Genomic DNA, 25,096 nt, shown 5'->3' on the forward strand with positions numbered 1-25,096 from the left:
TGATATGACAACATAATGCGTTATGAATACCAAGTTATTCATCCCGCTCGGGCGCCATTGGGTTACCATTACCACTACATCTGCTTCTGCATCAGTATGATCTCTGTCTTTGTTTATTCTATTGCATTTTTATAATATACGCCAAGGGAATTGTAATAAAGAAACGAGTTTATTTAAACAATAATAAACACAGCAATTACTTTGAATACTACTACAATCAGTCAATATTTTCAAAGGTAATTGCAATTAAGAACTCCTCTTTAAGCAATAAGAATGGTAACAATCTTTGTTTACATGTTGGATGTTAGTAGTTAATTGTATGCGCTAAAGAAACAAAATTTTAATCAAAAATCACGAAATGCTAAAAAGGTTTATTATATTATTGTAAATTGGCCGAAATCACGTCTATATTGTACAATAATTTCCATCTTGGGCTTCATTTACATCTTCTACTGTTGATTATTTCATATTCACTTCAAAAAATAACCTTCTATCTGCTTTTCTTTTCTTCTAATCAGAACGTTGGTAAATCCATTGACGTTTAAGATGGTTTAAGCTAGTTTTCGATTTATTAGCATAACCAGGTTACTGTAAAGTTATTAGCTGTATCGAGGAGAACTTAAAAATGTGTTTACCAATTATTTTGATGGACAATGATAACTTTGAGTGGTAAAACTATAGTAATTTATGTTTACATTAATATATAATTTTGTTTTTTGTGTGATAAATAAGTCTAACAATTATAACACACATTTAGTTTGGACTGAAGTACAGATTTTAACAGACAAAACAAGTTTATGGATTGCCAGATTAATCAGTGTTATTTATTTTATGAACATAGCATAGTTACACTGTTTTGAATATTTATGAAAATGTAGCTTTTTAATTCATGTGGCAATGCTTTTTCAATTTACTCATCAATTTCAGTTACACTATTCTATTGGCTTACAGTGCTTCTGGTGTAGAAAAATACATGTTTAAAACGTGGCTAATGGATTCAAATACAAAAATAATAAAATTACAGAATAAATGTAACATTTAAAGTAACTACGTAGCAGTGATGTTGACGACGACGTAGAGGCGATGCTTTATTGTTATCTGGAGTATTACAAGACACGCTACGGGCGGAATGTACTTTCTAATACGCTGACTTTACTTGGAAAACATTCATTTGGTACTTTGTCTCATTGACAATGGAAGAATTCCAAAACAATATTCGAATAAGCTATGGCACCATCTTTCATTAACAAACTATTTATATAAAACAGCTTCGGGAGATGTTTGGCAATCAATTTCAAAGAGGAAGTACTGCTTACAACAATTGTTTAGTGTGCTTACAAGGGCAATGTGTTAGATTCAAAATATTCAGGCTTATATTCAGTCGATTTCAAATTCACATTTTAGAATGACGATTTTTTTATCAAAACCTGCTAGTAGTATAAACGGCATGTGACTTTTTTTTAATTAAGTTCCTTACATTAGTTTTGAATATCCCAGTAAATTTTCCGACACTAATAAACTAGATTGTCTAAAAGACTACTAGTCTAAAAGAGTTACTTTAAAATATACCTAGTTTATTCACATAATTCAAATACAAGTCAAAGGATTGGTGTTGTATCTAAAAGGTTTCTCAATAATTTCTTATGAAAAACCAAAATTGCAATCTTCTACAGCTTTTAATCAAGCTATATTGTGTTTGTAAGCCAGTCATTTTTTTAATTACGAAGCCAATTTTTTACGTTAAAAGTAATATTTTTAATACCATGGCTTGTAGAGTTGGCAAAACTATGTTTGTTTCCACTCTTCTTCTCTGAAGACGATAAAAAGATATATCATGATGGGTTCCTCTGGATCAAGGTAATGCAAATATAAAAGGTTTATTTGCCTGTTGCGTCAATTGATATGAAATAACTACGGCCGTTTCGTACTGCTAAACGAGTACATCTTCAGGTTGTCTATGGACGTTAAAATACGGCCTTCTCATCCGTGGATGTAGTCGTCAGCACATTTAGGACACATAACACGAAACACATACGAAACATTAAAATATTTACATTTAAAAACTTGGCCAAGTAGTCCGAACACGAGAGTTGCGTAACCGGTAGCGTTAGATGATGAGTTTTTAATTGTAAATATTTAATGTTTCGTATGTGTTTCGTGTTATGTGTCCTAAATGTGCTGACGACTCCATCCACGGATGAAAAGGCCGTATTTTAACGTTCATAGACAACCTGAAGATGTACTCGTTTAGCAGGACGAAACGGCCGTAGTTATTTCATAACTTAAGGATCAATTGACGCAACAGGTAAATTAAACCTTTTATAAACGATATATGTTCTCCGATGGCTACTTTACTCATCAAAGATAAAAAATAACGTCCTTAACTGATGTGATTTATTTATTTATTCCAACGGCAAGATCCCCAATTTACAATGTGGATTCAAGAAGTCTAAGTTTAACACAGCATGCATTTTAACAGAAAACTTAACTAACTTAAATCTATAGCAGCAGCAGAGCAACATCGGTGGTGATGTCTTTAAACATGACGTGACCGGATATTGAGTGAGCCGAAACTGCCTGCAATGCTTCAGTACCTCACTAAAAATATATGAAACAGAAAAAACACAGTACATGTCGCTTTTCCCCTCTTACAACAATGACCGATATTCTAAGAGAAAATATAATATTCAGTATGATTAAGTGCAACTATTGTAGTCGATGGTAATCTTCAACTCACTTTAACAAGTTTAATATTTATTTACACCGTTTTAAAACCCTTATGTATTAAAGCGAGATTTGACAACACGTCAGAGCTGAAGTGGTATTGCTCAATTGCAATACAATGCATTCATCGAACATTACGAAGTGTATTGTCAAACGTTCGAGGGCCGTTTGAATATGACAGCATAATACGTCATGAATAACAAATGATATGGGCGGCTCCGGGTGTCATTTGGGCGGCCATTATACCTATCATTTGTGCTAATCTAGATACTTTCCCTTATCTGAATTTTCTTTTATTGCGATACTACTTTATGTATAAAAGATGTATTGCTAAGTTTAAACTTAGGTCATTTTAATTATTTAATGGTTTAATTATTTCGAAGTATTTATGCAAACATATAAATAATTTACACTTGAGCCAGGGATTTGTGACTGCTTAAATACAATAGATTCAACTCCTAACAATAATGTGATGTCGAGTTTCATGTACCTTCAATGTCACCTTAATTCAAAAAATAAATCAAGGTTGTTGGAGTATTATTTTTTTGTATAAAAAATGGTCATATTTTATTATATTTTAAACATAATCATATTTCATAGTTTAAGTATAATCCTGTTTCAATTTATCAAAATAACATTAGGGGGGCTTTAGAGAAAGCAAGATATGAGTATTGATCAGTTGCTTACAGAAGATCAAATGAAGTAGGTACAAATACATACAGGTGTTGAGTTCTATATAGTGGACACATTTACAACCATTGATGGTCATATTCGATTTGCTTCACAAATTACCTTTATTGGTTTTAATTTAATTGCATGGTTGGCCAGTCCATCGTAGTCTTAACTTTTTTTTCTTTTTAGATTTCTAATTAACATAACATAATACCTTATACAACATTGTAACATGACCTAATACGAAGGACTACTAGTGTACGTTTGTTGACGAAAATAGTGTCTTTGGTTTCAGTACGTTGTTTAAGTTTATTTATTACTACTCGCAGAGTACCCGTCCTTCGTACGGTGTTGGCATATAAGTATAAGATGCTTATTGCAGTTCTACTCGACGTTTGCGTTTGCAATTGGGGAGGACACAGTTTAATAAAATTTGCTTCTTTAAATTTACCGTGTACTATAGTATTATCATTGACTATATAACAACACATTAACTATAGCTATAATGTTTTACCAGTTCACCTAAACAATAGAGAAATATAAATTTTTAAAAATCTGCAAAATATAACAAATTTTCATCAAATTAATAACATAAACATAACTGTAAACAATCCTAATTTGTCAGTTCTCGTTGCGTATCACAGTTTTCTGTTGCTGCTTAGTTCAAACTAAATGTTTTCATAAATGAAAAAGGATTTTAATGCTGCATCCTGTTGGTAAATCTTGTAACTTTTTAATGCTTTTGCATAACATAGAACCAAAATTTTAGTTGAAACCGCTGACTAAATTCTTTATTCGCTTTAAATATGAATACTCATAAGGTTAACATGGGGAACCACAGACCACTGGGGCGGAGCCCGAGAGGATTTTTGAAATAAGAATATGCCTATATGTTAATCGGGAATGTTAGCTATAATCATGCCAAACTTCAGCTCAATCCGTCCAGTAGTTAATGCGTGATTGACTTCAAACAAACAAACAAACACACAAACTTTCACATTTATAATATTAGTAAGATATAATTGTATTGTAAAGTCGAAATCATCTCTTGCCACAGCTAATCACATCATTTTCACTTCGTAACGAGGATCTTTTAGACGTTAAACTATAAGCTCCATATCGTAAAAACAGTGCAAGAATAGAAAGACTTTCAATGTCTTATAATAAATGTAGAATTTCGAGAGAACACGTACTCACAATGTTAGCAGTGACGTGGAGGCAAGGTTTTATTGTTATCTGGGAGCATTACAAGAAACGCCACGGGCAAAATTTTCTCTAACTTAGATTTTTCAAAAATTAATAATAGTTTCTAATTTTTTTATTTAGGAAAGTAAAATCATTCCGAAATCAATATGACAGTAATGTATTACCGTTTTGATTTAACTTGTTACTTTAGACTATTAAACAAGCTAAATGAAATAAAAGGTTGTAATCACAGTATTGACCAAATATTGAGTTCTGAGATTATGGGACTATAAATGGATTGAAAATCGAGCAATTTTGATTGTATATCCCTTACCAAATCCACATCTTGTCCTTGCAAATTGTATTGATAAAGTATGCATTTTTACAAGTATTAAATAAATAACTTCTTGATTTACTCTCCAAAAGTATTAAAAGTTACAATGTCTGTATAAAATGTATCCTATCGGAACTGTGAACTAGTTTTCTGTCTCCAAGTAGTGTCGTCACGCCCAAATAATATTTCAACCCTTCTCGAAGGTTAGTGAAGCTGACGTACCTTGAAATTGTTTTCTCAGCTACATTCTTTTCCTGAAGACACACACCCTAGTTTTTTCATTGTTTTATCATTATTTACCATCATTATAGCAATATGTTAATCAATTGTAGATTAAGTAAAAATATTAAAAAAAGCTGACGGTCAAACATTTTAGTCAACCTCAATAAATTTTAAATTCAGCTACGTTTAACTTATGCCTAATTATTTATGTTTAAAAATAACTAATAATTCATTTTATTTCTTGTTTTGAAGTATTTTAATAAATTATCTTAGGCTGTTAAATCGAGTGGGAAGATACTTTAGAAATCATATTATCATGCTCTTTATTATTACTCTAAACTGAACCTAAATTAATTTTTGATCTATTGGTTTAAGCTTACAAAGCAGTATGTTAACTGATATGTTAGCTGTTACCCTAATGTTTAACACTTAAGGGTAATATTTTTGATAGCTAGGAAATTAAAGGTAGGCATAGCTTTGATGAAAACCTTTCAAAGAATATAATGCCAAAATTATCTTTCACAATGATAAAAACATTTGAACAAGTAAAAAACGTCAATAAGAATCAGTTAATAAAAAATAAAATCTTGTCTAATTTAACATGAGCATTAATAAATGTTACCACCGGATGTTTTTGTATCAGCTAAATTGGACCCAAACAAAATATTGCATAATAATGCTGATGAAGTAACAAAGCAACAGTTGCTTTACAAAACAATACTCGATTCTAAACAGCTGATAGGAGTGAAAATCATTACCTAATCGGTCTGTGGTCATTTACTCATTTGCATACAAATAGTCTGTTCCTTTTACTCGCTTCATGTAAACATAGTCATAGAACCAATGGCATCACTGAGTTGTGCAGACAACAGACACTCAATTTGTTATTCTCATAAACAAGTTATTAGTATGTATTTTCAATACTAAAATTGTGCCTGAACAATTAATCAAAATTGTATAAATCACTGTGTGTGGTTATACGCAACAATTGATTACATTTTCAATTACATATGTTTTATTTATAAACTGATTAACTGAACTGACATATGTTTTGAAGTTTCATTTCGAGCAATGATGTAAACCTAATTTGTCGATTAAATGATCATGTATTGTATGCGTTGAATGTATTAAATGTATACAGCTAAATGTCATATATTTTGCTAAAAAGCTTATTTTTTTAAGTTTATAGCATAAAAATGTTTATAGTTCATAATTTATAGCATAAACAATAGTGAGAAGTAATGAAATATATTTCCTACATCAATTACAGCAAACATAAATTTCAAAAAAAATTCTTGAATTTTTTAAATGTTTTATGTTGTAAACAATAGCTGAAATACTAATTGAGATATACACTACTAGGTGAATTATTATACACCACCTTTAGAAAAAATAATCAATCATTCATTAGGTGTTATGCCTATAATATTTAGAGAATAATGTCATTTGTACATCACAAATATTAATTAACATTGCACTATTTTAGATACTCAAGTCGCAGCAATATTAAAGGAAATAAAGTAGTTCCAAAGCAGTACAATCTGGTCCGCAATACACAAAATGCAATCTTCGATGCAGTAAACATTCTGGTGATTAAAGAGTCGGTGGGAACGTTTGTTTGCTGCATGCAATTTTAAATGCAAGTCGATTTTTAGTTTCCCTTACTCTTGAAAGCGCCCATTGTATTCATAAATTACAAACTCTCCTAAAATCGATGGTGAGAGTGTAATTATTTCATACGATGGGATGTTGTATACCCCCATTCTTTTCTCATCTGCGTCCCCTCCCCAGGCAAGATCCTTTGTCCATGAAAAACGTCCCTAAGCTTACGATCTCCAATAAATCGTATTACGGTACAGCATAAATATTAAATAAAGGTGTGATCAACTCTTTCTGCAATCAATAAAGTAATTTACCCTATGGTTGACCATGATGTACACTATTTCATTTTCCATTATGTTACGGACCCCTATACTTTTATTATTTTCATGCATGTAAGAATTCCACCCATTATCAGCAGCTTGATGTTCTAACGTCAGTGGTTTTATTAAGGCACGGACATCGTAAGGAAAGCATGTCATCGTGAATTTTTAGATCGAAATTTTACTTATCGTGATGACCTCAAAATAGTACAAAACTAGATTCAAAATTAATAATTTGATATAATATAAATAATTTATTAAATTAATTTAACAAATAATAATGTTTTAGTAGCTTTTTGTTTACTATAATTAAAACTCAAAGTTAGGACTTCTAAAAGAACGATGCTTTCAAACAGGGGTAATTTTAAGTAGAACTCAAAATTGAAGATGTGCATTTCTTATTTTGTATTACAGTTGAGATTTTTTGTCACCAATACAAAGACGAAAGAAGGATAGGATAGGATATGGGATTATACGTTTTGCAAGAATTATAAATGACTTAAATTATGAACTAAGACTAAAATTACAGTATTTCATAATTTACAATATAATTCATATTTTTAGGTTGTATTAACATGATAATTTTACGTGTTACTGACATTTTTTATTCCCTCTTAAAGAAAGAAAAGTTTTATTTTTGTCTAACTTTATAAAGGTACATTTTCTTTCGATACCTAATAAATTCGTAATGCTCGTTCCGATTTCATTTCAGTTAGACTTTGCATGCAATATGTGTTTATCTTAATGATTGTCATATTATAATTGGATGTAATATCTCAAATATGGCTATTTTGATATTATAGCCTTAACATAATGATCTAATGGCTGTGATTTTGTCTCTAATGATATAATAATATGCGTTTAGTTTTATTTATCAAAACTTATATTTATATTAATTTACTATCGAATCGGCAATTTAAAAAAGTCTATATCGCAAAATAGATGAAGTGAAATTATTTGTATACAGCTATTGTATGTTCGTTTAACATTTGGTACTAAATGTGCACATGGGTGATTTGTATCTACGTAACGTATTTCATATTGTTAAAACTTAAAACACGTTTTATTTTTTGCAATTAGAAAAAAAAACTCTTGGTGATGATTATGGTAACTATACTTGTAACATAGTAGCCTCAATTTGATGACCTAATCACCATTATATTGACTCTATTATAATATCATGTCCTCCACAATATTTTTTTATCAAAACATGGTTGTTTTATATTTTCGCTACCAAATCTATATATTTTTATGTCTTTCATAGTAGGCCCTACTATTTAACGCTACCGCAAAGTTAATTTAATGTTTAACTATTCACATCGCACAGTTGGACATTCTTCAACGATCTAAACAAATTTAATCCACACAAAAATGATTAGTTTTCAACCATTTGAAAATAGTTTCGAATTTTAATTTGCTATCAGGAACAACTATTCTTATCAGTGATCAGACCTATGTTATCCTCTGTGCCAACGAGTACTAACATCGATATCTCTCTTGCAACCCCTGTAATGTAGGTGTTTTTCTATCACCTATTTGGTCTACATGGGCTCTGAGGGTAGTTTTACCTTATGAACGGTGTGGCTGAGTTGGGAGATCTAGCCCATGACACTGTACCACACACGGTGTCCGCACTGTGAGAAGGCCCGTCCGGGACTGACACAACTCCTGACACCACCCCCTGCTGGAGAACCAGGGAACTAGTGATGTACGGCCCCTGCCAGGTAGGAAACGTAAAACAATTACAGATACTTGTACTTCTTACACGACCAAAGTTTTACGTCCAGGAAAGTGTTATTTATTATACATAAGTGGTTGAATATAAATTTGATTATGATACTTGTAAGTAAATTACTTTCTTGTTACAATACATCTACAGAATAATGAAATTTATATCCACATTTTAACTAAATATTCAATATGAACACGTTTAATAGAATATTTAATTTTTATTCTTTAATTTTTATGTTTTTATAGAATATGCCTATGAACCAACATAATACGTAAAGGATTGTTTTACCGTTACATTTTTTGAGGTTATCGCTTGTATGGGTAGTAATTAAACAAGTTTGCGGTTATAAAATTCTAGAAATTGGTTAGTGTTACACAATTCTAAACAATATGACTACCTTAAGCATTGAGTGTATTTGTAGGCCTACCAGAAACAACTTTTGGATCATACAATGTAAAAGATATATATTAATTCAATATTTCATTCAAATTATTCATTTGGCTCAAACGTTAATTAATTAATATACTATACAGTAGCATAGTAGTATACAGGAATCAAACTGGCATTGCTAAAAGTACCTACCAAACCCAAGTTAATTTTTTTTACAAGTTATTGTAAGAACATGCTATAAATATAAACAAACTATTGTGCTTTTTTCAAGTAATAATTATTTTTCCCAACAAGATCTTTTCTTTTTGCAAACCCCACACAGCTTGTAATCAAGTATTTAAAAAAAAAAATATTTTTAATCACGATTTATAAATATTTTTACCCCTTAAATCGTGATAAAAAGGACTGAATATTGTACATTGTATTTCTAACATCCAGTATGGCTATAACAAGTGGCCAGCTTGAGTGGTCGTACAATCACTTTGTGACCTGCGCCTCTAGTCCTCCGCCATGACAGTTTTCCCCAGACCTGTTGCATGATACACACAAGCCCTCAGCCCTTCTATCCCGTGATATTTTATTAATAGCAGCTCCCCTCGACCTGGCCACTCATTCAATAGAACTGCTGATCATAGACATACTGTATTGATGTGTTGCAAGCTAAATACCAGTCTCGTTCCACCATCTTGACTGTAGCATTTTAATGATTTGTTAATAAAATTCAGTAAAACTGATTAAAATTATAAGTTGGCCAACTGTTAATGGATTAAGTTTATTTAACTTTGAAAGTGGTTTAACCTCTTCATATAATAAGGAATAAAAGAGTTTTTATCATACTGTAAATTTCTAAGGGTGATTTATGTATTCAACCTAAGTAGTCTTTTTCAGATTTACCTCTTATCTTTGTACGTGTTTTGCTAAGTGATTTACTCAACGAATTAGTATCTCTCGACATGGTAAGTCGATGTTATTTTAATACGCTCGTAAATAGAAATAGGAGTTCCCTGGACCCTTAAAAAGTCCCTTGTTTCAGGGTCTCTGCATGCAAAACCATAATATAGCTATGGTTCTTCCTATATATTAATTTTTAATAAAAAAAAAATACTTGATTGATTCAAACCACTTAGTAATCGGGATTAAAGATATATTCGTTGTCTACCATTTCATATAAATAGGAAATATAAAATGTTACGTTAAAGGCTAGTTTATAAATATATCTTTAAAAAATGAATTTCATGGTAGGATTTCCAAAATACAACACACCCGATTGCTCCTTGAAGTAGCAACCTTAAATACTCATCGATTTAAGTCGTTTGACAAAATAAATTAGTCAAAAGGTTATCTCATTTTGCTACGGATTTATTTGAACTGGAGTATTGATAAGAATGTCTAATGTCCAACACGCTTAAATAAGATGTAGAATATAAATTAATAGGAAAACAATACTCAGAATACTAGTTAAAGTCCCATATTGTGAGGCTTTTAAGAAGCATATTCAGTTTTTTTTGTGATTTTAACATAGTGGAGTTAAAAAATGTACAAACCAAATTTCACATTTTTTTTTACTATGTAGCATTAAAATGTGGTGAAAAGTAAGCTATTTCTTTTAACCCAAGGAACGATTTGAAAATATTGCATGATATTTCAGTGACCCCCCATGGATAAATTCCTCCTACATTTTCAGTATAAAAAAGGAGTTAAAATTGAGGATGTCATTTACGCGGGTAGTTGTCTAAATTGGCGGGAAGGCTATTTAGTTACCCTCGTCCTCTCAAACGTCCTATGTAGGTAGCATTGTAGATGCAAATTGGTGTCTGGTCTGTGATATCACTTCGTGTCTTGCATTACATTTGAGAGTTAAGGTTAAAACATTTAAAAGGTTAGTATTAATTTATACTTTTGGAATATATTTGAAGTTCAAACGCTATGAAAACTATTGTTTTGTATTTGTAAATGTTATCGAATTTATTTGTTTACAAGACTAATAGTAAAAGTTATGTTGATCCAGATGGTCGGATTATATGAAATTATTAATCCAGAATCCCTTTAATACTGAACCAACAGATGTTTTTTATTACATTTAATTTCGGTTTAAGTTCTAATTTTAGTTGAATATTCTCCCACTCATGTAGAACCAAGATGTTTATATTTAAAATAAACTTGTAAAATATCCATACACTATCGTAAATATATATATCATTTTTCCTCGTCGTACTCTTCATGCTAATTAGTCCAGGACTAATAGTCGATACCACAGTGAACACGGCTGTGTCTAATGTCAGTTTTCAACATGTAATTGGTACTTTCATTATGGTTTGAGTGCATCGCTCATTTGACTAAATATTCATTTCATTACACAATAGCAATTTTACTATTAACAAATTGTATGGGACACTTAACATTAAATGGATTGTTTTTTTTTATACTCTCACATTGTGCTGTAAAAATGTTTACAAGTCTTTCTCAAGCTTCACTGGTTATAACTATTGACTGTGTCATGGTTTCTCAGATATTAATATCTGTAATTATAGTCAAGACAAGTTGAAAGTAAGCCGAAACTTAATGACTGATGACCTCAAGTCGGGCGTTGACGGCGTAAGCTGCCTAAGTTACTAACTTCTACTTGGTGTGGCCCAAATAGTATCTGTCAGAAAACAGAAGCTCATTTAAAGTAGCCATCGCTGGAAGACAATTTCTTTGTTGAGAATTCATTAAAATATTTGCATCATAGAGACTACAACTACTTATGATCAAGCTTCTGTCATTATGATCTTAAAATAAATGACGATGCTTTGCGTTATCTAAGCATTTAAAGCCTTGTATGAAGAATGAATTATGATAATGGCACGAAGAAAAGGATGGTGTTCATGTATCTTTGTTCCTAGCATCCTACCTCCAGTTGGTAAAATCCTTCACAGATTTGCCTTCTGCCAAAAAGTGCTATTGATCCCAGCATAGTATTTTTCAGAGTTTAAACATCGCAGTATATAGCAGTGTACACTGTCAACAGGTACTAATCAGTTTTACCAAACGTGCACATATATCGCAGTTGCCTCTATGTGGGCCTAATCTCCTACAGCTATGCTCCAGGTTATCATTCCACTGCATTAAGCAATTTTTTAAGGTAAGATTCGTACCACCTCCAGGTAGGCCTCTACAACTACACTCCTGTTATACACCTCCAGCATGGCCATGCAAGAAATCATTCCACCGCTTCTAGCTCCACCCCCAGGTAATTATTCCACTGCCCCCGGGTTTTATTCCACCACATCTACGTACATACATATGTATTCAGATACGTATCAAAAACAAATTCTCGTTACATTGCGGATACATATTCTCGTTACATTGCGGATACATATTCTCGTTTCATTGCAGATACATATCCAAGGTATCTAAAGATACATATCCTCAGCGCGGACATTTGCACGTTACAAATACGTATCAGGTATCTATCTGATAGGTAACAAATAGCATCCGTTACATATCCTATGTTGCAGTGCAATGTATCTTATACGTTTTGGATGCATAACTGTGCTACATGGGAAAGACCATCACTGCTGGTGCTCATCAATTGAAACGCTAATTATAAATGACTGCCATACACATTTTGAACCTTCAAAAAACTTGCAGATTTTTCTCAAAGTCGAGCATAAACTCAAACCATGGTGTAAACTTTCAATCATTGATGGGCAGTCCACAGATTATTGGTGATGGAATATTTGTGCACTGTCTTGATACTTTCTATCTCTCTCTCTCTCTCTCTCTCATTTGATACTATAGTACTATAGTATATAAGTAGTAGTATATAAGTATAGTTGTAATTTGCTAGTATACTGTGGATGGCTTGTCATAAACACATGTTACAAGTATTGTGTTTACTTTTCTCTTGTAGTTCAACCAACATGGGTACTTGGCAACCCATAAGGTCAATTTAAAAAATCTAACAAGCAAGCCTTGCTCATATAAAAGTATATGATTTTTTGATAGCAAGTTACGCAAGAGAGTTACTTGCCAATTTTGCTGAATACGTTCAATTGTTATGGTTAATTAAATTGTTTGTTCGTGTTCTTGTACATTTCAGCAAATTGATTTTTAATAAATAATAAGACCAAATTACCAAAACGTAGGCTTAAATCACTGATCAGTGATCATACAAAAAATAAATGTTCTTTTGTACGAATAGGGCGCTGACAAGCAAGCGCATCTGGTGGATGAATAATACATTAAAAATATTACTCAACTTTTCAAACTTTTACTTCGAGTCAATCAGGTAGTCCCATTTTGAGACATAACATAATAACTGTAATTTATTAAATCTCTTTAATTTCTAACATTCAAAAGTTATTGAAACTTTAAACTTAAACCTCTAACCTTTGTATAATAAACTCAACAGGTCGGCTTCTTGTTGCGAGGCTTGCAGTGCTATCCCGACCTCACAGCGTCCTCATGATTTGCATTATAAATGGTCTATCGCGCGGTCAGGGGTGATGAACACCACCTCATCTGATAACAGGGGTTTCTATCGCTATGGAGATTATTGCATGGTTACAAAAATGAATGGCGTAGAGTCAATATTTGGCATACAGTAAATTAGTACTAGTGTACCTGTGGCTCGAATTCGAGCAATTGCAAAGTATTACAGGCGTTATTTCAAAACAAATGACAGTCATAATTTTCAATGACTTAAAAGAGTCAACTCAAAAATAATGTAATCAATCACTACACTCCAGTCATCGAAATTGAAAACGCGCGCTCTTTATGTATCATGTGTTCATTATGAATAGCTGTTTTAGTATGCAATTAATAAAAACTTGCGTATTGATATATAGATTATTCGTCTGTTTAAGTAAATAAAATCTTTTCTTCATAAGAAATACATTGCGATTTTGAGTGGGGCAAAGCCCGAGAACTTTTACTACAGGAATTGGTGAAAGAGGGCCTCTACACAAAAATCCTGAATTTTGACGCATTGTTTGTAAAATCCGTCCATTATTAACGGAAGAGTATTGTTTCGTATAAATCTCCTTCACGTATTATATATAAGGATTGATTGTGTATTTTCCACGTTTACATTTATTATTTTGTTCTTGGAGACGGATGGAAGATCAGTCATGTGGTAGGGTGGGAGTTGAGTGTTTAATGATAAAGTACATATTCAATGAGTGCTGTCTGTTTTCCCTCGAGAAGCTGGGTGCTCTATATAACATATGATGGTTTGGAAATAATTTAGATTTTAATGGATTTAGTACTTACATTGGATTAATTTTATTTATAACAGTAACGTTTATATGTATAATTTCTTATAACTAACAGTATCTCTAAAATAAATTAAATTACCTTTATGAATATTAATTACTGGGATATTCCATAACAGATCATTGATTCGAAAACTTGTTTGGAAGTGGTCCGTTACAACCTAAAAGATAGTAGTATGTTTTCTGTGCAAAAAGACAGTAAACTCCTGAGGCTGACCGGGGGTTATAACTAACATAATGTATCAGTACTTTGCCCAAGAGGATTTCTCAATTCCATGCAGTATTTGATAACATGAAATTTAAAGTAGTAGAATAGGCTTAGTATACGGAATAAAATTAATTTATAAAAACAATCATCCATCCACTATGTAACTTCTTTCATGAAGAGAAAAATATACTTCCCAGCTTAACATGTTAATCGGCACAAACCATTCATATAAATAGAGGTTAAACTGATGTGCACATGAGGAGATATATAAGAACCTGTATACTTACTAACTAACATATTTGTAATGGTATACCTACTAGTCGACAAGAAATCGAAACAAGGTTAGCTTGACAAATTTTTGTGTGGAAAGTGGACTAAATGATTAATGGCTAAACCTTCATATTTCCATTATCAGACAAGGATAGTGTGTACATTAAAAAACGTTTACTGCTTTGAGAGTTTCGTCAGTCATACTGAACAAACAGTGGCTCGATTTTGAGCTCTCCTGATATTTTGTAATGAGCCATGCCATGTATTGACGGCTGTGCTGATATCAAGTCTTTTGTTCCCGAAGCCGTCATTGTCTACGTTCATAACGGCTGCTCATTTTGATAACACTCAGTTGAATATACACTGCTAAAATATTGGTCGCAGTAGGGTAAATCGTTACAGTTGTCCTTGTGTTATGTTTGTGATGCATTCATAATATTTCCTATTATCTCTTTATAATTCAGCTATCCCAGAAATGTATATATTTAGTATAGTTCATGAATCATGCTGTGTTCTATTTTAGTACGGTAACACATCAAGTATAATTGAAAAACTTATAAGATTCTGTGGTAGTTGTATTATATGTTCATGTCTGATTTATTTATTTATCTTTGTGTAAATTTTCATAAGTAATAGAAAACCCAAGTTAAGAGTGGTATGGAACTCATTTAAAATAATACAGACTGGCTTTTCATTTTAGGTCGATTTGAATACATCTTAAATCTAGGTGATAGGTGATTTCTGATTTTGGGAAATGGAAAAAGTTTTGGAAGTTATTAATGCTTTTTCATCCATGTAACTCCAAGCTTCGACCCTGGTAGAAAGGTTTCTCCATATTTTGTATTTAAATCTAATGATTGACTGAATATTGTGGATATATTAGTTAGCTGAACAACTGAATCGAGGTAATTCATACAGTGAATGCATTATAGTTTTTAACCACTTATATCAGCCTTAAATCACCTGGGAATTTGTAAGTAGGCTTATCGTTTGTTTTTGGTTTATCAGAGAAACTTTCAAATGAGATAGTCATGGAGAAAATTCCAATATACATATATAAACGTTCCATACTACATGGTGCTTAGTTAGTACTCTCCACGTCATAAGAAATCTTTAAGTTGTTACTACTGCATATTTAACTACTGCATATTATGAAACGTGTTTGAAATAATAAAATTTTTAATAACCCTTTCATATTAGGCTATGTAGGAAATGTTATTTATCAAAATACAACAAATTGCAAAAGGTTGGCAACTAACAATGAGTAGTAATAAGGTTTCTCCGTACTATTTTACTACTAAAAACAAATAAAGTTACAAGAAACTAACTTAAAGGTAACCATACAAAATATACATCTTCTTTAAACTTCAAATAAATATTAAAAGTAAAAAGATGTGATAATAACGTGTAAAGAGTGAAATTATCTCGCCTTTTTTGATAGAGATAACGTCGGTCTGGTAGAACAAGACTTATCTCATGATTAATTCATATTCTATGTTTATGTTTCTCGTGTCTTATACATAAATGTACGAGTGTTATTGGGAACAGAGTAAATTGTAAGGTCTAGTTTTGGAGACCGATGTAAAAGTTTTACAGGATATCCATAGTTAATGTATATAGAAATTAGTTGACAATGTGTTAAGTAAACCACAATAACCTTTTTATTTATTGATGATTTTATTCATAATCCCGCAATGAAAGTATGTGTTTTCCATGACAGTTGATGGAAAAAGAAAATAGTTTTAAATAGTTTTTGCTAACATATTAGCACCAATATTTGATTAAATTGTATTATATTTTGGTTCCTACAGCACCGACAACCAGGGTGACTTTGGCGTCAATATGAGTGTTGAATGAATGCTATTACGGTTTTGTTTTTGACTGAGATCAGCTGGTTCATCAAGGACACGTGGGTCGAGCTATAAACCTTATAAAAGCTTCCGACTGTTTCTCAGGATCGAACCGGCGACTTTTGTATCCACTCATCCACCCAGCTACAAAATTAGACGAGTAACATATAACACATATGGCTTTTACATTTAACGGTTACATCTAATCTTTGAATAAGATACTAATAAGTATACTGAGCCAATATTTATACCCTAAAAGTATGTATTCTTTTGTAAGTGACATAATGCACCGATATCTACTTACAATAACAAATTTGTTTTGTGATCCTTAAGCAGAAACTACAATTTTGAAATCGAAGCTTTTATTGGTGTTTATTTAAATTTGGTACTTAAATTAAACCAACATTCGATTTCTTTAATGTCCTCGGGAAAATATCGACGCATATTCCTTTTTTACAGAAACAACCTTTGACTATCACAATTTTTAAAGGTTAAATGTAGGTTTATAATGTGAACATGACTATGTAGTCTAAAGTACTTTAGCAAGCTCGTGCATGTGCCCTCGTTTAGCCGGGCTGTAAAAGACAGTGATTAATCCAGGGTTTAATCACTACGGGAGAGTAATGAATGTACCCGTGGCTAGTTCGCCAGATACTATCGTGTGTTTTGTTTTGTTCATTTTTTTAAATTTTGGACAAGTCACTGTTAATACTGTTAAATGTTAAGCAAATGTTTAAAGTTTTGGTTACTATTGTAAGATTTTGCACGCTAAAGATGATTTGCTTAAGATAGAGTCTTAATACTAGACTACCATAAAGTTAAATTATTGTTTTTTTAAAAGCCACATTCTTTTTTATATTAAAATTAATTTGAAAAAGGCTAAAAACAGTATATAAGTGTTTCTGTACAATTTCAATGCTCTACAAAAAACATAATGATTTAACCTACTTATTAGTAGGCCTATCGTCAAAAAAAAACAAGCAGTTATTATAGATGGATTGGTACCGTTGTGTTGAAAGCCGTTTAAGGTCGGCAAAATAGATTTATCTGAGATAAGCGTGCCTAAATATTGTCTTCGGTTGATGTTAAGGGATTATACATATAACGTATACATGTACATATGGTGTATATACATATGTATATATACACACGTGGAAGTAGATTTAAATAGGGAACGAATGTATAAACACAATGCCCAATTGAACCTTTGATTAATAAAACTTTTTAACAATTTATTTACAATAGTAGAGCTAAACTGTTGAGGGTAAAGTCAATTCCTCTCTTCGGACCATTCATATAAATAGAATACTTATGGACCATTGAAAAATTTGAAAAGACTAAGTTCACATTGCTATGACTCATTTCATAATAAGTGTAAAGTGTGTATGAAGCACACCACAGTATTAAAATCATGTGAATATTAAATTGGCGAGTTATAATATTCGTTTTTGTTTCGCTATTTGAAATCAAGTCATTTATAATGCAAAACACCAGTTAGTAGAGGTAAGCAGATTCATTAGTTAAACACGAAGTGATGGTAACCTCAACCACAGACCATAATAGAGCCTTTGATATTGAATGTGTCGTGCGTTACTACCGCAGAAACGGACTAAATAGGCAAAGCATATTTACAAATTATCTGTGCAGTTACATAACAAATGTAATGAAACGCCAGCATGTAGTAAATGCTTTGAAGATACTACAACTCATTGTCCTAGTGATACCTATAGGTAACAATCTTGAAATTATGTGAAATACGATCTCATATTAAAAACACATTTTAGTTTTAATTTATTGCAGTTTCCAAACTTTGTGTATTATGTCTACACATAAACTATTTCGAATGTTAAGTGCCTTACATAAGCCAAGCAGTTGGCCTCGTTGGTTTTTGTCTCTTGTATTACTTTGACAGTTGCTGGCAAGGGAATTTTGTTGTGTTTTACTGCACTTTAATGTTTTCCTCTACCTTTTATTGTACTAATACATAAGATTTACAGTGTTACTTATATGGTTGGATGGAATGACCATTTGGAGATCTCCATACTGTACCACATATACAGCAAAGATGCAGAGTTGAAGTGTAACAAGGATTAGGGGCGTGACAATATTTATTATGTATGCACAAATGTTATACAGTTTCCACTACCATAAGATAGATACCAAGTTTAATTTAGATCGGTTGGAAAATAAAAGATACAAATGTGTATGTAAAAGAGTACAAAATGGCAGACAGAATCTGGTAAACTAAACGATTTTGGAGAAGAATTAATTCTTGTTTTCTCTTTAATTTGTCCCAAAGAACCATTTTTCTGAGTTTCGTTGTTACTTACAGGACAACTGTATATTTTGAATAGCAATAGATTGTAAATCTTGATTAATGGGCAAACATACCACGGTTTAAAACCCTGTTGTGTAAGAGATTTTATGAGTTTTACATAATAATAACATACTTATACAGACTTCACTTTGCATATTTAGGCTAAAACCGCTAATTGATACTAGTTTGAATCATACACTCCGGATGCATTTAATACAATTAATATAGTTTCCACGTTTAAAAAATGTACAGGTTACTAAAAATCACAAGAGTCGAAACTAATTTTTTTCTAGAGATTAAAACGTCTAACCTGAATTTAATTTATATATCCTGTATTAGTGTAAGTAATATTGTACAGTAACGATATATTCCTAGACTACATTCTACATTTTTAGTAAGAAACGTAAAGTTATACGTTGGTCTATAATTAGGTATCGTAATTTAATTAGAGAGCTGTCGAAATTTGTGTAGAGGCACTTTTTGTAAGTAAACATCTTTAATTTTAATCACATCATAATATTTTAATTGGTTATAGGTTTGATACAAAAAAAGGATTCTTTAGTAGGCTCGCAAACAATTCTCTTTGGGGTGGCAAAAAAGAAGATTAAAGTGTGTTTAACGATAAATATTTTACTTAATCAGAGTACACAACTATAAAATGCATATTTCGAATCAAAATAGTAAAATACTAAAATTCTAATATCTTATTTTCCAGTGGAAGTTTTTAAGCTGCCTCAGTATTTGTAGCCTAGTTTTGCTTAATAGTTGTGTAATCTATTTTTGAAACTACAAATCTGTTGATCTCCTGACTCAAAAGAACGTAGTATCCTCTAGTATACATGGATTACTGTACATTTTAAATATCTACATAAGATATTATACACTCAATATTTACACAACTATGTACTATAAGTACTTATACATAATATGTGAAACTAAACTTTTTTGTCATAGGATTTTGGATTTAGGATTTTGGGACGTTGATCTGCCAATAAAACTGTAGGCCTATTAATTGCCTTAGAAATAAAATGTGTTTACAAAGCCTAGAAATTTGTAAGTTAGTAGCCTACCTACCATTTGTGCAGTTTTTTTTTTAAACTTCGTCATTTATAAAGTTAGTCATAAATACGTAACTTAATTTACTTTTGGTTGAGCTAAATGAAATAAAAATTAAAGAATCGCTTTGATATTCATAGTTAATCCTACTCACTGGCTCACTGAGTAATATAAACATGATGGGGAAGGGAACATGATGTTATTTAGTCAGAAACATTGTTTTATAAAATATTCATAGAGCTGTGCCACAATTATATTTAAAACTCTATCTCCTCGAAGGGGTGCTATTATCTTTATTTTAGTATACATTTTTACCACTGTAAATAATTCGATTAAAATTGCTTAAATTATATGCCCATTATTTAATTTTGGTTAGGAATATTTTATCGTCCATTTAAAGTGTTAAATTTTCTTACCATCAATGGAGTCATATCATTACATTAAAATATAACTTAATGTAGCTTTGGTATTTTTAGCCATATTATCAAACTTGGCTTAGTACGATTTTTCATTGTATGTATTTTAACAACAGATAATACGAGTGATTACATATCACGTACGTACTTAAAATCTTGTGGCTTTAAAAAATTGAAACTCTAAATCTCTAATCTAAATGGTGTTTGAATCAACAAGAGTTTTCCTTTAGAATTCACCAACCCTCGGTCGTATTTTATTCATATCATTTAAGAACGTCTCGTCTATCTTAATCCCTATATTTGAATAATTCAGTATAATTCGTCTCTCGCAAACTAGGTTAAATAAATATTTAACCATTCCCTTGGTTTATTATGTAATATCAAACTTAATATTCTATGCAAAAGCTTTGGTTACTTTTCCAAAATGCAATCAGCAAATCTAAATTAATATTTTAATGTGAGTTTATACCTTAATTGTTTTAGTAGATGTAATATATTGTTCAAATTTTACTACAATATTCTGGCCTCTTCATTGAACATGAGACTAAGGTAAAATAGGTTCCCAACATGAGTAAAAGATATTGAAAGGCGTACAGATTCGATGGATCACAGTCTGACAGTAGAGTTCAGCCTTTAATGCAAACTCCTCATTTATAAATCCCAACATTCGTTTTCTGCCCATCCGTCAAGTTTGGTTTTAGTTTCAGAGCTTTCTTCGGTTACCTCTGATATTAATTTCCAGCTCTATGAAATTATAACAAAGAAGAATTGTTGAAAATATAAATTCTTAAAATATTCAATTTTACAAATATGTTAATAGTGGTCATTAGAATCGGAATCAGAATCTGAATAGTTTTATTACCAAAATAATACAAAAATGTACAGGACAAAAGTCACTAAAACTAAACAAGTGAAATCAGACCCATTAAAATAAAGATTCAAACTTCATACTGTACTAACTATTTATATTTTAATGACGAAGAAACACTGTAAAACTCCTTATCAACTAAATATTCCCTCAGACCATGCTCCAATTTTTTTTAAAATCATTTTCACCCTTGATTGGATTAGTATAGGAAGAGAATTAAAATACACATGGAGAAACCATCACCCGCCAGAAAAATAAGAAAACACAACTTTACTATGCTACGTTACGTTTGCTATGGTTTTTATGAAAAGTGGTACGGGATAGTGGAATAGGTAGGTCAAAATTCCTTCTAAGATTGAAGCTGTGGTGAGATGGCTCTCTAATTTAAAACATTGTAGCCTAGATTTTTTTAAGAAGCTCAAAAATTCAAAAATGAAAATTGATAGGAAGGTCAGCATATTATATCTACGAAAAACGAATCTACAAGACTCTCAATATTTTAGGTTAACTATCTAAAAACCTAAAACAACTATGTATTAAAATTACTAATAAAACTTACTAATAACTATATACTATTTCACTAAGATGTATAGTTGTAGTTATACAATTATTACAATTTTTCCTCCTGCGTAAAAACACTATAAGCACTTAGACCTACAAATCAACTGACATGTCGCCTTTGTAAGTTGATGAGATCTATTGATATCGTATCTTAACTTGACGTTCAATCATATTTGTTATTCATAATTTGCCTCCAGGAATGATAAATAACATAAATAACGTAACAACCCCATTATCAAATCCTTCTTCTTGTCAAACATAAATTGCTAGGGACTTGCCGTTGTCAAATTAAAAAATACTTTATTATAATAGTTTAATATGTAAGCAATCCTAGGAATAGGTAATTGACGTTTTAAACTTACTGTTCAACTAATTTTCTAGCATGTAATTTTTGGTATTGCCATAAAGCAAGATTCGTTTAGAGAGGTCTGGGCAGAAGCATGGACGGACAGCCATCAGAAATATTGACAAACTTAATAAAACGCCAATGCAAAAAAAAAACAATATACTGTTATAATAGTTACTTGACGCCTAATCAAGTAGTTCACCCTGTTCTGTATTTACAATAAACAGTTCAACTTTTTAAAACATTTGGAAGTATATTTCACATTGAATAACGTTGAATGACGTAATTTATCTTTTTGTATTTTCATAAGTTTTAATTAGCTATCAATAGAAAATGATCATTTTCTTACTGTCCATTTCATTCAAATGTATGTAGTCAACTTAGATAAATTTGCTAAAACTCGTTTTATTTAACATATAAGGATAGATTACAAAACTGAATATCACAAAAACCCAACTACATAGTGAAATATTTTGCAATGAAATGGTGACAAACGCTTTCAAACTTCACGCATGAAGAACAACCTGAATGACTAGGCACCTGTTGCCATGTTTCATGTATAACGAAATTACAATCCTTAACTTTAAGCGTAAGCAAAGTTTCTTTCAACATCAACTATATAACATCTAAAACTATATAATACTACAACATGAGACCTTAAATGTCAAATTTTAATTAGTCATAATACTTACAAACAGTTTAATCAAACCACCCTATTATTTACAGAATTAATTGTAAAAAGCTTATTAAACACTCATTTAATTTCGTTTAATAGTTTTACAATTTCAGAACTAGATTACATTCCATAAACATATATTTCATGGTCAATTTCTTTTCAGATGTGATATAAAATTAACATACAAATTCTAAGCAAGACTGAAAGATAATTTTAATTGAAAACATATTTTGTAGATTTTCGTCAAATGGTTGAAATAAAAAATGTAGATAACGGCTTCTTATGAAATCTTTCACGGATGGAAACAACTGTAAACTACTGAACAAAAACAAATTGTATACTACTGTGTATATTATACTGTTGTAATTTGTGATTTTTACAAATACTGTAAATGTTTTTCGTAGGTTTATAGTAAATATCTTGTTATTTACGAAGCTACAGCTTTACACAGCAAAGCAGATTACAAAAAGTAATGTACAGTGCATGACTCTTTATCACATAACAATAACGAATTGCATTTAATGTTATTTTTAACTTTCTTACCGATCATTTAAAAGTAATTTAAATAAAATATATCACTCATATTATATACAAAACATTTCATTAACTAAATAAAATAAAACTGTAACATTATATTAACTATTTATTTCGAAGTTCATGATTAGTTTTTGTAAATTATTAAAAGTTGTACCAAGTTTTATTCACGATTTTATTTTTAAAACCGGAAATAAATCTGAGCCAGCAGTTGTGGTGACGATCTCGTAACTTCAGCACTTCCGGTCATCTGATTGTTGTGGTCAGCCGAACAGATATTTGTGATTTTGTGTTGTTTTATGCCCACGGCGAAAATTGATTGAATCAAACATATAACAGTTTACCCTCATTCCCTCATATGCTCTATACACTCTCTCATATATATCCATAGTTAACTGGCAATCGATGATTAACCATTAAATACAGTGAATGGTGTTACTGTAGTATAAACAACAAGTTGAAAGTACTGTTAACCAAAACTGAATCACTCATAACCTCAAATCGGCCGTTGACAGCGTAAGCAGCTGCCTAAGTTTGTAACTTGAACTTGGTGTGGCCTAAATCGTATCTATCACACACAAAGCATGAACTGTTAAAGCAGCCATCTCTGGGGGAAATGTTCTTGGTTAAGTCAGAATTCATATATTTCTATCATAGAGAGTAGAGACTGGCTACAACCACTTACAACTTGTATGGTGCAAAGTAAATAATCTTATCATTATGAAAAAAAGTAAATAAATAAAAGCGTATTCCGGGGTGTATTTAATGCAGTGAATGACGAATAGTAGAGTGAAGGATGGAACGTTTCATGTACCTTTTATTCATCTACTATCATTTAACTACCCCAGCCAGGCTCTATAACAATTAAACTGCAATGTTATAAATTACTTATGGACAAAAACCCATCAAAAGGTTCACTAAATTTTCTCAAGGTTAAACGTACACTACGAACGTGGTGTAAGCTTTCAAGCATGAAAACCTCCATGAGCAGCCCACAAAACTACTGTAGAGGAAACATTATTGCTCTTATGTACTTTTAGTAAAATCATTATTGGCTATGAATTCAGTACCAAGCAATAGCTTTAAAAAATAAAGTGCACATGGGTGATCAATTAAAAGTGTTAATATTAAACAATCATTTTTTAGTTAATTTTACTACCTTACTAAAATGCAGACAATTTCTGTCAACAGCTTTTAGTAGACATTCACATTTAAACTAAAACACTCCTCTAACCTTTGTATAATAAACTCAATAGGTCGGCTTCTTGTTATGCGAGGCTTGCAGTGCTATCTCAACCTCACAGCGTCCTCATGATTTGCATTATAAATGGTCTATCGCGCGGTCAGGGGTGATGAACACCACCTCATCTGATAACAGGGGTTCATCTCGCTATGGAGATTATTGCATTAAAAATTAATGGTGTTTTAAAAATACTCTGGGTACAGAGTCAGCATTTGGTAAACGGTATATCATCGGTTATATGCATACATTTATTATAATGTACATAAAGGCAGTTAGATGATTGGTCGTGTGGGTGTGGAGCTTAGATTCAAA

At 31.3% G+C, this 25,096-nt stretch overlaps 2 protein-coding genes across 3 annotated transcripts in view; both read right to left on the reverse strand.

Annotated features, from left to right (window-relative positions):
• LOC129002575 (regulating synaptic membrane exocytosis protein 1-like) overlaps positions 1 to 8,711 on the reverse strand; it is a 276,072-nt gene extending 267,361 nt beyond the window's left edge. For both annotated transcript variants that reach the window (XM_054430490.1, XM_054430491.1), the window contains exon 1: positions 8,628 to 8,711. The gene's annotated coding sequence lies outside the window, so the exon portion shown is untranslated. The remainder of the gene's footprint in view (positions 1 to 8,627) is intronic.
• An 8,105-nt stretch (positions 8,712 to 16,816) lies between these two features.
• The window catches only part of LOC129002380 (uncharacterized), a 49,366-nt gene continuing 41,086 nt past the window's right edge, over positions 16,817 to 25,096 (reverse strand). Inside the window, exon 8 of the mRNA XM_054430127.1 lies at positions 16,817 to 16,911. Coding sequence (XP_054286102.1) covers positions 16,817 to 16,911 — 95 coding nt within the window. The remainder of the gene's footprint in view (positions 16,912 to 25,096) is intronic.

Source organism: Macrosteles quadrilineatus, unplaced genomic scaffold (assembly GCF_028750875.1).
Source record: "Macrosteles quadrilineatus isolate MER2022 unplaced genomic scaffold, UCM_ALF_1.0 Scaffold_9__3_contigs__length_116548681, whole genome shotgun sequence".
Classification (NCBI taxonomy): domain Eukaryota; kingdom Metazoa; phylum Arthropoda; class Insecta; order Hemiptera; family Cicadellidae; genus Macrosteles; species Macrosteles quadrilineatus.